The 14,741-nt window shown below is 59.4% G+C and overlaps 1 protein-coding gene across 5 annotated transcripts in view; it reads right to left on the reverse strand.

The window, feature by feature from the left end:
- Positions 1–64: 64 nt before the first annotated feature.
- MTCL2 (microtubule crosslinking factor 2) overlaps positions 65–14,741 on the reverse strand; it is a 28,802-nt gene continuing 14,125 nt past the window's right edge. Inside the window, exons 5-16 of one of the 5 annotated variants that reach the window (XM_065031853.1) lie at positions 11,493–12,725; positions 10,431–10,547; positions 10,141–10,266; positions 9,559–9,789; positions 9,274–9,381; positions 8,825–8,995; positions 7,618–7,869; positions 7,371–7,442; positions 6,951–7,021; positions 5,304–6,753; positions 5,066–5,207; positions 65–4,091 (exon numbers count right to left, since the gene is read on the reverse strand). In XM_065031853.1, coding sequence (XP_064887925.1) covers positions 4,063–4,091; positions 5,066–5,207; positions 5,304–6,753; positions 6,951–7,021; positions 7,371–7,442; positions 7,618–7,869; positions 8,825–8,995; positions 9,274–9,381; positions 9,559–9,789; positions 10,141–10,266; positions 10,431–10,547; positions 11,493–12,725 — 4,002 coding nt within the window. In that variant the 3' untranslated portion in view covers positions 65–4,062. Of the gene's footprint in view, positions 4,092–5,056; positions 5,208–5,303; positions 6,754–6,950; positions 7,022–7,370; positions 7,443–7,617; positions 7,870–8,824; positions 8,996–9,273; positions 9,382–9,558; positions 9,790–10,140; positions 10,267–10,430; positions 10,551–11,492; positions 12,726–14,741 lie in introns of all 5 variants that reach the window. The other 4 variants (XM_065031855.1, XM_065031852.1, XM_065031851.1 and 1 more) reach the window with 4 other exon arrangements.

Below are 14,741 nucleotides of genomic sequence, written 5' to 3' on the forward strand. Positions count from 1 at the left end.
GGACAAGCAGGGTTGGGAACAGCAAAGCTGCTACTGGAGACACATCACTGCTCTGTCACATTGGTAAGAAGAGGACTTGGAGATAGCTTTTATTTATTTTTTTCATATAGATTTTTAATGTTTATTTTTTAACAGACTTGATTTAAAGTTTTGTTTTCTACAATAATTCAATGTAAAAATCCCAGTACAATATACAACAGTTTGAAGGTTTGGAATAAGAAATCCAGCTTGGGGAGACACGTAAGTTCAGCTAGTTTCTAACACAGGTAGCAAATCCCCTCCACCCCCCCCCCAGATTAACAAGCCAGGAACGCTTTACAAATGTCACCCCCACACTCTCAAGACACTGGCTGCCCTGTCCCTGCCTGCACTGGGTGGGACAGTCCTTCAGACACATCACCTTGGAAGGGACAGGGTCCCCTCCATGGGATGGCTGGGAGCCTCCAGCATGACAAGGCAAATGCTGAGTGGCCCTTGTGCGTTAGTGACACCGGATGCTCTGAACAGGCCCTGCATGCAGGTCCCTCAGGATATGGGGCTCCCTCGGTACGGAGAAGAGACCTGTCCTCCCCTTGGCAGCAGCGCCAGCAGCCTTGTGTCCTAGTGCAGCCATAAGGCTGTTGGAAGGGGATGACCGTGTCCCTGCATGGCCCAGCCCCAGGGAAGGAAAACAAAGACGATTCTAGTGTCCCTGGCTCTCGGGTCTGAGGAGGTCATCTCATACCTCACTGGCCTGGGATCTGGCAGTCTGCTCAGGAAGCCACTTTGGCCTGACCCATGGTACTCAAGCAGCTGGGATGGTCCTGTTTGAACAGCCTGGAGTGGTACTGCTAAAGCTCTAAGGGATGATCCTGCTCAAGCAGCCTGGAGTGGTCCTGCTCGAGCGGCATGGGGTGGTCCTACTTGAACAGTGTGGGATGGTCCTGCTGGAGCAGCACAGAGTGCTCCTGCTCAAGCAACCTGGTGTGGTTCTGCACTAGCAGCATGGAATGGTCCTGTTGGAGTAGCATGGGGTGGTCCTGCTCAAGAAGCATAGGGTGGTCTGCTAAAGCAGCACAGAATGGTCCTGTTCGAGTAGCATGGGGTGGTCCTGCTCAAGAAGCATAGGGTGGTCTGCTCAAGCAGCACAGAATGGTCCTGTTCAAGCAGCATGGGGTGGTCCTGCTTGAGCACCATGGATCAGCTGAAAGTGGCAGGGATGGTTCTTCACGTCCTGCAGCATCCCAAGCACTGCATTCAAAGCCATGACTGGCCTTTCTTGCCCCTCTTGGAAATTCTCCTCTGCTTGGAGAAGTCTCCCAGACATTTGTGTGTTTCAAGGGATCCCAAGGGGGCTCTGGTCAAGCTCCCTGTTCCAAAAGGCTTATTGCTAATGCTAAATGAAGACACTGGTGACTTTGGCTGGCTGAATTTTGAAACCTTCCAAACACAGAGATCCTCCCACTTCCCCAGTGAGCAGCTCCAGCTGCACCAGCCCTAGGGAGAAGTGTTTCCTGATGTCCACGATGAACCTCCCAGCCTGCAAGCCGTGGCCATTACCTGTACTATGAAATTGCCTTGAGTAGTAGGGATGGGGTGGGAGGTTGGTTCTCCATCTAACCTCGCCCTATGTCCCATCCCCAACAGTATGAGGAATGAGGAGGGATGGGGGAGAGTAGGAGGTAGAAGAGGATGAAGATGGCAAAATGATGGGTGGTAAAAGAAGATGGGAGATCAGGAGATGGTGAAGAACAAGGAGGCAATGGGAGATTGAGGTGGAGGAAGAAGAGGAGGGAAGAATAGTGGGACATAGGGGAGGACAGAGGAGGACACAGTGGGAAACAGAAGAGCATAAAGGGGATTGGAAATAGAGAAGGTAATGAAGAGGGGGCAGGACTGGGCATGATGGGAATGTTGGACAGGGCAATGGTGGGAAGTGAGGATGGCTCTTAAGTTGGGGGAAGTGGAGGTGGATGAGGGGGATAAGGAAATAGGAGAAGGTAGAAGAGGATGAAGAAAGATGGGGAGAAGATAAAGGATGAAAAATAAAGGAAAAATAAAGGAGGGGTCGGTCATGGTGGGTGATGAAGGACCTCAGGGAGGGACAGTTTAATGCAGTGAGCCTGGAGGAGGCTGGGATCTGCAGGTGATGAGGGGCACAAGGGCAAGAAGCCAGAAGCAGCGATGGGAAAGGGTGTGTGGGGTCTGCGTGCAGGCTGGGGTGAGCGGGACAGGATGGGAAGGGGGAGGCGTGAGAAGCACCAGCATCATCACAAGAATAACGTGGAGCCAAGAGGAACCCAGTGTGGGCTGACAGCCATGGAGGACCCATGGGTGATGACAGGGAGCCGTGGTGGCGTGGCACAGCTGGGGTCAGCACACAGGGACCGCATTGGGGAGAGAGGATCAGATACCATGTGTGAACTGGGCAGCTGGCAGGACAGCAGGGACAGAATCTAGATGCATCTCCCCACCCACGGGTGTCGCAGCCACCCCACACCAGTTCCCCAGACAGGACAGATATCATTGTCCCTCTGCCGCAGCCCAGGAAGGCAGAACCAAGGGCACGGGTGAGGGGTTGCAGGGCCTTTATTCATCACATGGCAAGCAGGCATGGTGCGGGGGGGACAGCATGGGGCCCATCGTCAGGGCAGAAGGTGCCCTTCATGTGACTTTGGCCTGGGCTGGCGAGATGAAGCAGGAGGACAGGGCAGGGGTAAGCGTGGCTTTGCCCAAAGTGCCTTGGACTTGTCGGGGGGAGGATGGGAGCCAGAGGCTGCGTGGGGGCTGGGGCGGAATCAGCCACCTCCACACCTCCAGAAGTTTTCCCCATCGCCTGTGTGAATCCCCTGCCCCCACGGGTAATGCCCAGCACCACTATTTACAGAATAAGACAGAACTGACCAATATTACAAATAATTAGAAGGCAGTTGTAAAAATGAGAAACCACATTCCAAAAGTAGAGAGTCTTTAAAAATAATAATTAAGAAAAAAACCCTAAAAACAAAAACAAAACCCCTCTTTATCAATGAAAATGCAAAAAACCACTCCGAAAGGATCTATGTACAGCAGGAGGTTGCCCAGGGCAGCGCTGTGCCTGCCGGGGTGCAGGGACCCCGCTCTCGGTGGCAGGCAGGGATGCCACCCGGCCCCGGCTGCTGGTGAGGGTGGGCAGCGCCGGCCCCGCGTGTCCCACACCTGGGTGACCGGGGTCCCCGTGGGGCAGGACAGGCGCCGCAGGAGCAAAAGGCCATCGGTGCTGGGCCTGCTGGGCCCTGGTTGATGCTGGTGTGTCCGGAGACACAGGCAGTGAGCGGCTGTTGCAGAGATGCTGACGGAGGCTGCGACGTGGCAGTGATGCAGCTGCCTGCTGCGGGCAGCGTGCGGCTGGACGGGAGGGGGCAGCAGCTTCCGCAGCAGGAGCAGCTTTTACGTGAAGCTGCAAGATGACAGCAACACGCAGAGACCCCGGGACAGTGTATGAAGCCCCAGAGCAATGCACAGAGCCCCTGAAGAAATGTATAGAGCCCCAGAGCAATGCACAGAGGTCCTGGAGAAGCATACAGAGCCCCTGGAGCAGTGTACATGGACTCGGCAACGCACAGAGGCCCTGGAGCGGTGTACAGAGCCCCACAGCAATACACAGAGCGTCTGGAGCAATGTATAGAGCCCCAGAGCAATGCACAGAGGTCCTGGAGCAACGTACAGAGCCCCAGAGCCACGCACAGAGCGCAGGAGGTGCGGGCACCTGTAGGCAGCTCCATGTGGGTGAATCCCTGCCTGGCCCCTATGGCAGACAGCTCGAAAATAGGTCAGGCAGTTGCTTCTGAAATTGCTGTTCTCTCCTGGGCCTGCACAGAGGAACCACCGCTGCTCTGTGTGGGGCTGGGACGCAGCCCCCAGCCCCAGGAGCTCTGCACCGCTGCGGGGGCTGTGGCTGCTGCCTCCTCCCTCCCCAGATAAGGCTTTTTCTGGTGGTGACCCAGGGACGTGTGGTGCAGACCGCCGGCCACGCTGCAGCCTCCCAGCCCACAATCTCTTAATCCAATTGGTGCATCTCCAATGTAGCTCATTTCGGTATTTTTAAAAAGCACTTGGTTTTACATTGCAGGCTGTCCGGAGTTGGGCAGAGCCAAAAGTGGAGAAACAAAAACAAAACAAAACAAAGAAAAAAAAAAAAAAAAAAGAAATATGTATATTCAGCACTTGAAGGAGCAAATAACTACAAGTGGCCCCAGGCAGAGGGGTGGGTGCAACAGAGGGGGCAGCACAGCTGTGGCCCCTCGGGATGGCAGCAGGAGATCGCACGCACACGAGTGCACACACACTGTCTCGCCCCACGCTGTGCACCGGTGTCCCCGTCCCTGCAGCTGGAGGAGCCGGGGAGGCCACCCAGCCCCTTCCCAGCAGTGAAGGACCCTCAGCAGCCCCTCCAGAGCAGAACAGTGGCCAGGGAGGGCCCCCCCCAGCCTAGCGTGGGTGACCACAGGGACCCTCCCCGCCTCCTTCCTGCCCAGGGAGCACGTGCGGCCCCGCGGCTGATGCAACCGCGCAGCAATGGTGCTGGCAGGGATGTGTGGGCAGCGCTGGCAGCGGCCACAGCGGCTGGAGCCAGCACCCTCCACCCAACGCGGCATTGCGCCTCCATCCATCACATCCACACAGTGTCCCTGCCGCGCGTCACCCCCGCCCTGCCCTATCTACACCAGCAGCCGCACCCAGCTGCTCTCCCCTTCTCGGGGCCCTGGCGAGCCCCCTCTGCACGGCGGGGTCTCAGCTGACACTTCTGGGGTGGTCGGCACCAGTGAGGACCCCCCATTGCCAGCAGTGGCTCCGAGGGAGCCGGTCTCTGTGCAGGCGGGAGGTGAAGCAGCCACCCCGGTGGGATGTCCCCATGCACCCCGGGGCTACCAGCAGCCTCCACATCTGCTTCATAAGCGTCCCCCGGGGGCGAGGGGACGATTAGGAGACAGATGCGCCCGCAATGCCTCCCAGAGGGGCCCCTGCGGGGCACCAGCACGGGTGTATTTCCAGCAGGAGAGTGGAAAGCAGGCAGGCTGCGTCCCCCGGCCCCCACCTCACTCACTCAAGCCCCCCGGCTTCTCCTCCGCCCTGGGGGGGTCCGCGGGGTGCAGTTTGCACTTGGAGGGGGAATGGCGGATGGCGGAGCGGGACGGCCGGGCGAAGCAGGAGGTGAGGGACTGGGAGCTGCAGTCACACGCCATGTCCTGCAAAGATAGACAGGGCACAGGGGGGTTTAGAGGGGTTGGGCACCCCTTTCCCCACCACGGTGGGACACCCCGGGGGTCACCCTGCCTCGTTACCTCGCTGGCCATGGCCGAGATGAGGTCGGGGTCCCGCAGGGCTGTGTCCTTACTCCCTTGGCCAGGGGATGAGGGCTTGGGGTCCTCGCAGCTGCTCTGCTTGAGGACTTTCTTGTTCAAGACGCGGGAGATATTTTCGGATGGGTGGTGGGTGGCCAGGCTGGGGTGCTCAGCTCTCCTGCCGCCCTCCTCCCCAGCAGCCTCCTTCTTCTCTGGGGGGGCTGTGGGGCTCTGTGCCCGCCCGCAGACGTTCCTGAAGAACTCCTGCACGAGGCCGTACTTGGGTGCTTCAGGCTTGGCCCGGCCACTTTCAGGGCACCCTGGTTTCCAGATGGACTCGGTGCTGCCGCCGTGCTCCACCACGCTGAACAAGCTGGACAAGCCGTCGTTGATGTTGCTGAGGACAGGGCTGTCGCGGGTGGTGGTGGAGCGGGCCCACGCGGAGCCATTCTGCTTGCTCTGGTGCAGGTTCCAGAGGCTCCTGTCCTTGGAGGCATCCAGCTTGGAGGAAGACCGCCTCTGGAGCTTCGGAGAGCCGTATTTTGGGGAGCAGCACGGCCGTTCGATCCTGGAATGGACCTTATCCAGGGAGGAGGAGATCTGCTTGCTGCGCACGGAGACGAGGGAGGAGCTGCGCGGGGACCAGCTCTTGCCATGCACGCCACTGCCACGCGGCAGGTCAGTCTGCAGACCCACGCTCACCGTCTGGATGGTCTGTGTCCCCACGTGGGCCAGCCCCACCGTCTGGCTGGAGGTGCTTTTCACCTTCCTCTCCAGCGAGCTGGAGCGGATGGCCTGCCGCACGCAGTTGGTGATCTCCTTCATGTCATCACTCATGTTGCCGGAGATCTCCAGGTCGTGCAGTGAGGAGGGGAAGCGGGGCACCGCTGGCACCGCGCTCTCCACCGTCCCACCATCCAGGAGCTCCCGCTGCTGTTTGGAGAAGTTGCACAGCCACTGGCTATAGGTGCTCTCGGCACTGGCTGACTCCTCCGGCTCCTTCGGTTTGGCCATGGTGAACAAGAAACCGGGTTCGATCATGATCTTCCCCTCCTTGTTGTGCACCAGAGGTGCCTCCAGCCGCCGCACCACCGGCGGGCTGTAGTAGATGCGGATCCCCGTCTTGTCAGGCGCCGTGTAGCTCCTCTGCATTTGTTTCTGTGCTGGATCATGGCCGGAGAGGCTGCTTGCTCGTGAGTAGTCCCAGGAGGAGATGCCCAGCTTCTCCTTGGCCAAGCTGTCGGGGCCAGGTTGCTCAATATTCACATATGTACAGTTTGAGGGAAGAATGTCGGCGCTGTCCCGGATCCCGTTGGGCAGCAGCTGGGCGGCTGCAGACGCTTTTTTGCCCCGAGAATGGTCACCCAGCCCCGGCGTGGTCTTTCCAGGGAGGTAGGGAGAACAGTCAAGCAAGCTTTCAAACTCTGACATGGAGGAAACGGACTTGGTCCTGTAGGAGAGAGGACAAGGCAGCTGGAGACACCCTGCTCCCACCCGACAGGACCTTCCTGGGCTCCTCATGGGAGCCCTTGGCCTCCAGGACAACCCTGGACCATTGCTGCATCCTCCCTCAGCTGCCAAGCCTGGGGACAGCCCCGTGCAGCCTCCTCCCTGCCCTGGGGCCCATGCAGGCACCAGTGCACCCACCTTTTGAGGTTGGTTCCCTTGGCTTCTGCTTCAGAGATTGTCTCTTTGTCTGTGATTTTTTCATTGAGAGCCTAAGAGGACACAGAAGAAAGCTCTGGCATCAGCAAGCACGGGACCAAAGTGCCCAGCTGGGCTGGAGCAAGGAATGCACCCTACTCCCCTCCCACACTGCCACCTACCCTAGGCCCAGCATCCCATCCCCAGGGCTACATGGGGCTCATGGTGACCACATCCAATTTAAATCAACTTTTTATAACCCCACTGAAGCGTTTGGGGTTCACCCACACTCTCCATCCTCTCCTTCTCCCAGTCCCTGATTCAAGGGGTGTTATTTGAGGTTCACATCACCTACCATCTAATCCTTAGCACAGACCTGAGCCTAGTGAGTACCCCAAGAGCCCTCCGCCTTTTCCTGCCCACCTCTTTCCAGTTGCTGCCATGCTTCTCCATTTCAGAGTGCTTCAATGCCCATGGGCTGGCTCCCTTCTGCAACTGGAGAATGTGTTGGTCACTCAACGTGTGCAACACATGCCCCTCTGGGCAAGAAAAAGCATTTGCTGCTTGCCCCTGGTGTGTGTTCCAAGAGTGTTTCCATGCTCTTAATGCACGCACAGGGAGGCAAGCGGCAGAGGCTGGAGGACACATTCACGATGAGGGGACATCATACCTGGTTGATTTTGTTCTGCAGGTCCTTTGCTTGCTGCTCTGCCTGCTGCTGCTCCTCCTTGAAGCGGGCCAGCAGCTCCACCTTCTCCTGGTTCCAGTTCTTCTCACTGATCTGCAGCTGCTTGGTGAGGTCCATGACAGCACTGTAGGACTCCGCTAGAAGATGCTGGTGCTCCTCACGCTCCCTCTTCAATGCCACCTTCCAGTCCGGCAGCGCACGCTCCGTGATCCCTTTGCCCGCCTTTGACTCCAGCTGTGGGGACATGTTGGTGGCTGTGGGGTCCCCATGGCTCCAGCACGGCGCTGGACATCCTCAGCAAAGGGGCAAAGCTGTGGGCATCCCAGCTCCCAGTGCGGGTCCAGGCTGGGCAACGAGTGTGTCCCCAAAGCCATGTCACACAGCATGGCTTGCCCATGGGCACAGCCAAGCTGCAGCCAGCGCTGGCTTCCAGCCATGTCACGTCAGACGGCCCGGCAGCCGCTCACCCAGTGGGACACGGGCTGAACATCCTGCCTGCTCGGCTGAGCTCTGCCTGCTGGACCTGGCTCCTGGAGAGGTGCAGCATCGCCCCAGGGCTGCCGGAGCAGGAGATGCTGCTCCCACTGGCACCTGGAACTGGGATTCAGATGCTGCTCACTTTTTGGGGGAAGAGAGGGGAAACAGGGACCACCACTGAGCTCTGCCCAAGGAAATCCTGCCTGGGTGGTGCTGGCACCCGCACCGGGGAGTGGAGCTGTTGTGTGGCCATGGGTTGCTGCCAGCACAGTGTGAGGGAGCTGAAACCCCTCCTCACCACAGAGCGATGGGACTGCTTCTGTGGGCAGCAGCATCCCCAGTGCTGTGGCTGCTCTGCCTCCAACTCCTGCCATCGCCACAGCCATATATTCCTCTCACAGCATGGCTGGGGTGCAGCGCACCCACCCGTGCTGTGACCCCAGGGAGGGATGCTGAGCCCCGGTATCATCCCGCCCGCCCCAGAAAAACCAGCAGAGGAATAAAGAGCATCCTCTGCTGCGCCACAGTCAGATTTTCATGCCAGCCCCGTTGCTATAGAAACTCGCCTGCCGGAGCAGCTGCTCATTGAGATTCCCACCGTGCCATCCTGCCTCGCAGCCCTGCCCAACCGCCAGCACTGGGCATACGGTGCCAGCAGCCCCCCAGCCAGCCCCACGTCCCCACCAGCCCGCAGGGTGCCCATGGCTCCCACCTGGGCGATGTGGCACTTGAGCTCGGCACGCTCCATCTCCCAGGCGGCCTTGGCTTTGGTGAACTGCTGCTGCAGCTCGCTGGCACCGCGCCGCTCCTCCCGCAGCTCCGTGCACAGCTCCTTCAGGGTCACCTTCATGTCCGCCAGTGTCTTGATGCACTCGTTGGGCTGCTGGGGGATCGGGGGTAAGCGGAGGGAGCCGGGGGTGACCAAATGGGGTGGGACCCCGTAGGAGCTGCCTTCTCTGCATCCCAGCCCCGCAGGCTGCCCACCCCCAGGGTGAGTGACCGGGGGTGCCACTGGGTCAGGGGACCACCCCTGGGGGTGACATGTCAGCAGGGAATGTCCCCTCCTGGCCACGCACCCTGGGAGAAGCATCCACCCCATCCCATGCAGCCATGGTGGGGGCTGATCCTGCCCACTCCTTGGCTCGTGGGGACGCCACTCACCGTGTTGGGGGTCCAGGTGTCCCTGCTGCACGTCTTGTTGTCTGCCTGCTGCTGGGGGGCGAGCTCCTCCTCCTCCAGCAGCAGGTACAGCTCCTTCATGCTGTTCACCTGCAAGAGACAGCGTGGATGGGGTGATGAGCAGACTCACAGCCCAAGGCCAGGGATTGGGGACACCCAAGCAGCCCTGGCATGGGACATGGAGGCACAAGGGACAGCCCGTGGATGCCCAGCAGCATGGTTCCCCCTCCACAGCAGCCAAGGCAGGAGCCCCCCAGCTCACAGTACCTCCAAAAAGTCCTCGCCCTCGCTGTGCACCATCTTGCCCTGGCGCCAGCGCTTGAGGAACCACTTAAGCTTCATGAAGAGCAGGAGGAAGCTCTGCCTGAACTGCTGTGACTCCTGCACCAGCAGGTTCTTCTCCTGGCTCCAGAACTTCTGCTCCAGCCGCCTCTGCAGGTTCAGGCTCTGCAGCTCGAACTCCCGCCGCAGCAGCGCTTTCTGGTGATCCTCCTTCAGCTGTGGAGAGATGCGCGGGCTCCAGGATGTGGTGCCACAGCCCCAGCGGCTGGGCTGAGCCTGGTGCCAGCCCTGTATTTAACAGGCCTGGGGAGCTGCAACGCCCTGGCAGTGTGATGGGAACAGTGGGGACAGCGAGGCATCACCACGGGTGGAAGCTCTGCACGGCTGCACACCCATAGGCAAAGAGCCGTGTGCTCAGCCTCCACGCTCTTTGAAGATGGGACACACTGTGTGTGATCCCACATGACACCTGGGTCCTCAAGTGGGCCGTCAGCCTGGAGCTGGAGGTGGCACGGCCATGGGCACAGGGACACCCATGTCCCAGGGATCAGGGCTGCTACAGCTTACCTGGCAGATCTTCTGCGAGAAGTTGTCCACCTCGTCCTTCCTCAGCTGCCTCTCCTGGGAGAGCTGCTCCTGCAGTCCCCGCAGGCTCTCATTGGCCTCTGACAGCACCAGCTGCAGCTCCTTCATCTGCAATGGGGACAGGATGGGGACAGTGAGCTGTGCCAGGCTCCCCATGTCCCTCCCCAATGTGGATTCCCTTGTCCCCAGCTCTCAGAGGAACATCCCCGTTCCTGCAGCCCTTTCCCCAACCCTGCTGGCCAAGGGGACACAGCTCCCTGCCCACATCGTACCTCGGTGGCGTAGGAGTCATTCTCCTCTGGCCGGCAGGTTTTGTAGCTCCGGGGCTGCACAGTGTCCGTGTCCTTGGCGTGGGGGATGCGGTAAGGGTCGGCGTCCCTAAAATCAGGCTGCTGCATGCGTGGGCAAGTTAATGAGAACAAACCAAAAGAGCGGGAAGAAAAAAAAGCCAGAAAACAAAACAATGGGTCTCCGAAACAGTAAAGAACTACAAGACAACAAAAAGGATGAGGAGGAGAAGGAGCTTCATCACCATGGCGGGAGACAATGCGGAAACCAAAAGGAAACACAGGATGAGGAGACACGTGGCCTGGATTGTTTGGGGAAAGGGGAAAAAAAGAGAGAAAGAGGGAAAAAATGTGCAAACACCAGTTACGGTGCCATGCAGTGACTGGGGGAGACTGAGACCTGGGGCTGGTGGGACCACATGCAGGAAAATAGGACTCTGAACAAGCGAGTGTGCTCCAGAAAGGGGCTTGAGCCCTCAGATCCAACCTCCATCAACATCTCTGGTCCCCAGCATCAGCTGAGCCCCTGGAGACGGGGATGGCAGAGCATGAGCTGCTCTCCGCTGCACCAAAGGTGCTCCCCATCGGATGCAGACTTGCCTTGGAGGTTTTGCTCTCCAAATTACCTGCCTGGGTACCACTGCGGGCTGAGGTTTCTTGCAACCGATGTCCCCGCAATTTGGGCTGCATGCTGCTCTCCTCTCACCCAGATCATCCCCAATAAACAAAAAGCTTCTGAGCCAGGGTCACTGGGCTGAGCTGGGAGAGAGCAACCGGAGCCTCAGCCCCTGCTAAGGTGGGGTTGCACCCAAAACAGCCCCCAGCCCGAGCCACCATCTCCTGCCCTGGGCACACTCTGTTGGAGCAGAGTCCTACCTTGTCCCCGGTGCCACTGGCATGCAGCGAGGTGTTAGTTTGGGGTTTGCTCTGGAGAGGCAGGAGGGAGGTTAAGTTAAGAGGTTGGGGTTTTGCTCCGTTAAAGCGTGAGGAAATGGGGCAGCAAATAAAGCGGCGGCTGCTGCAGGGGACATGGGAAGAAGCCCGTACCTGGAAGTCGGAGGCATTTTCCTTCTGCAGCCCCTCTTTGGTGGTGTCATGGCTGCCAGGGCTGGGAAAGGGGAAAGAGTCCATGTGCTCCTTGAGGCCACTGGTGAGGTTGTCCACCTTCCTGGTGAAGCAGCCCAGGTCCTGCTGCAGCACACCCAGCCGCATGAGAAGCACGTTCATCAGCTTGGCATCGCTGGGGCCCTCGCCACTGCTACCCACCGCCTCGCCCAGCAGTGTCCCCACACACTCGTTGTCCAAGCACGCCTTCAGGCCGGAGCTGAAGCCATTGGCATCCGAAATCAAGACGTCAATCGCTTTGCTGACAAGCGCCGCCTGGTCCCGGATGCCTAGCAAGGTCTCCCAGTCCTTGGCCTTGAGAAGCTTGGTGGGACCATCGGGCACCTTCCCACCTCCAGGCACCCTGTCCTGCCCGTCGGCTTCGCTGCTGCCCATCCCGCCTCTCCAGCCGGTGGTGGGGACACACTGTGCCGAGTCGCCAGCCTCGGCGTCAGTCTCCAGCATGGGCCGGGTGGTCTGGCAGGAGGCCAGGTCGCAGCGCTGGAGGTTGGAGAGCAGCACGCGGTTCTCATACTGCAGCTTCTTCACCTTGCCGCTCAGCTCGCTGATCTGCACCTTGGCCGTGGCCAGCTCCTCCTGCGAGGGCTCGCTGACCACCGAACAGCTGTCCTCTGACAGCGTCACGTCCAGCTCGTGGTCTGACTTGTACTTGGACAGCTCGTTCAGCAGGAGCTTGTTCTGGTCCTCCAGCTCCAGCAGCGAGCGCCTCAGCAGCTCGGCCTCTTCCTCCACGAACTGCAGGTGCCGGCGCAGCTCCGCCACCGTGTCCCCTGCGTCCCCACAGCCCGAGATGCCTGCCAGGAACCGTGTGTCCTGCCCCGGCAGCTCTCTGTCCCCCTGGCCTTTCATGTCATCCATCTCTGCCCGCAGCCCACGGTTTTCCACCTCCAGCTCCACTATCCTCCGGCTGAGGATGTTGGCTTCCTCCTCCACCAGCTTGAGATGGACCTTCAGCTCGGCCTCCCGGGAGTGGGGAGAGTCAGCCAGCTCCTCCACGGAGAGGGAGCTGTCGAGGTCTCCGTACAAGGACCTGTACTTCAGCAGTTCCTCCTTCATGCCATCGTTCTCCTTGGCCAGCTTGGTCAGCTTCTTGCACATCAGGGCTGACTCCTCCTTGGCGAAATGCAGCTGGCACTTCAGGTCCGCGCTGTCCTCCTGGGGACCAGGAGGGTGCAGGTGTTAGAATCATGCTCCCAAGAATTGTGTGCCTGCAGCCCAGAAGGTCAATTGTATTCTGGGCAGCATCCCCAGCAGCGTGAGCAGCAGGTTTGGGGGGGATCCTGTCCCTCTGCCCCACTCTGGTGAGACCCCCCTGCAGTGCTGGTCCAGCTCTGGGTCCTCAGCACAGGACACACATGGAGCTGCTGCAGAGGGGCCAGAAAAATGATCTGAGGCTGGAACAGCTTTGCTGGGGGACAGGCTGAGAGAGCTGGGGTGTTCAGCTGGAGAAGAGAAGCTCCGGGGAGACCTTTTTGTGGACTTTACATACTTAAAAGGGGCTGATAAGAAAGATGGGGACAGACTTTTTAGCAGAGCCTGTTGCAATAGGACAAGGGGTGATGGTTTTAAACTAAAGGAGGGCAGATTTAGGTTGGACATGAGGAAGAAATTGTTGCCCTGAGGCTGGTGAGAGCCTGGCCCAGGTTGGCCAGAGAGGTGGTGGATGAACCATCCCTGGAGACATCCCAGGCCAGGCTGGACGGGCTCTGAGCAACCTGAGCTGGTGAAGATGTCCCTGCTCATGGCAGGGGGGCACTGGGGAGCTGGGAAGGTCCCTTCAAACCCAACTATTCTATGATTCTATGGCAGCTCTGAGTGACCCTGGGGACATGCTGCCCCCCAACCCCGGTGATCCCAGTAGAGCTGCAGCCCCTGCCCCCTGGAGGCTTTCAGGGAGATCCTGAAGACAGGGCAGGGTGCTCAGGAGAGGAGGCCCATGGCTCTGGCCCCAGGAGGGACATCAGGCCACTGCCAGGGCTGGGGGGAGCCAGCCCAGCCCCATTACAGCCCGAGGGGGAAGGCAAGCTGTCAGACTCCGTGCAGGAAAATAAAAGCCACCAAGAAGGTTTCCTCCCAAAAGCTGGCAAGTGCTGAAACAACTGGGCTGCTGCAGCTGCAGCCCCCCTGCTGGGGCTCTGCTCCCCTTGCTCGGCCCAAACACTCCAACATGGGGTGGAGAAGCAGCAGTATCAGCTGGAAACCTCCTGAAGTCTGCGCTCTCGGCCAGCAGTGATCCTTGCTGCCACCACCTCACCAGGTGACAGAAAACCCAGGCAAACCGCCTGTATCACCGCACCAGTCCCTTCATGAGCCCCTTTGCTTCTTAGGACTGTTCTCCATGCTTTTTGTTTCATTTTTTAAATTTAGAAGCAAGGATCTTGGCTATTTGCCCAGCGAGACCGTTTATCTGCTTCGGAAAGCTTTTTGGACGGAGGACCAGGATTTCCTGACGTCCAGCTTGTGGCTTCCCATGGCACAGGGTCACTCGAGTGCTCCCAGCTCTGGCACGGTGCTGCCAGGAGGGGACCTGCTGGTCTGGGATCCTCGTCCCACAGCACCCACTGGAGCCCCATCTGGTGCTGGCGGGGGCCGAGCCCTTTGGCCAGGCGGCTGCTGGCCCTGGGAACCGTCAGCTTGGCTGAACTCATCCCCTTTCCAGTTCCCTTGGCTGGCAGAAACAAGCTGTCCCCCACTTTGGATGCTCCGATCCCCCAGGTCCCCCTCCACACTCACCTCCCCTAAGCCCCACAGCAGCCATTTACTCTGCAGACTTCCCAAGCTGCTTATATTGAGGTTGGGGGCAATGTGGGAGGGGGTGTCCTGCGAATCTGGGGTGCCGTTTCATTCCCCAAACACCCCGCCATGACCACATGGACCAGCCTGCAGCTCTTCGGCGCTTGTGCACGGAGACGCGGCCTCGCTAAGGAGCATTAAAGCTGTGCTCCCCCTAATTAGCTGTGGAGATTAGGGGAGGGCTGGCGCCCGCAGCTCTCCCCGCCAGGGCAGACATGACCTCAGTTCCTGTTTTTCTAGGGAAAAAAAAAAAAGCAGCAGCAGCTCGGCATGTCCTTCTGCCCCTTGGCATCTCTGGAGGGACACACGTGTCCCCAAGACCACCTCGAGTGCTCCTGGGGTTGAGGGCAGACCTCGAGGACAGACCTCAGCAGTGGG

The sequence above is a fragment of the Columba livia genome, chromosome 16 (assembly GCF_036013475.1).
Source record: "Columba livia isolate bColLiv1 breed racing homer chromosome 16, bColLiv1.pat.W.v2, whole genome shotgun sequence".
Taxonomy (NCBI): domain Eukaryota; kingdom Metazoa; phylum Chordata; class Aves; order Columbiformes; family Columbidae; genus Columba; species Columba livia.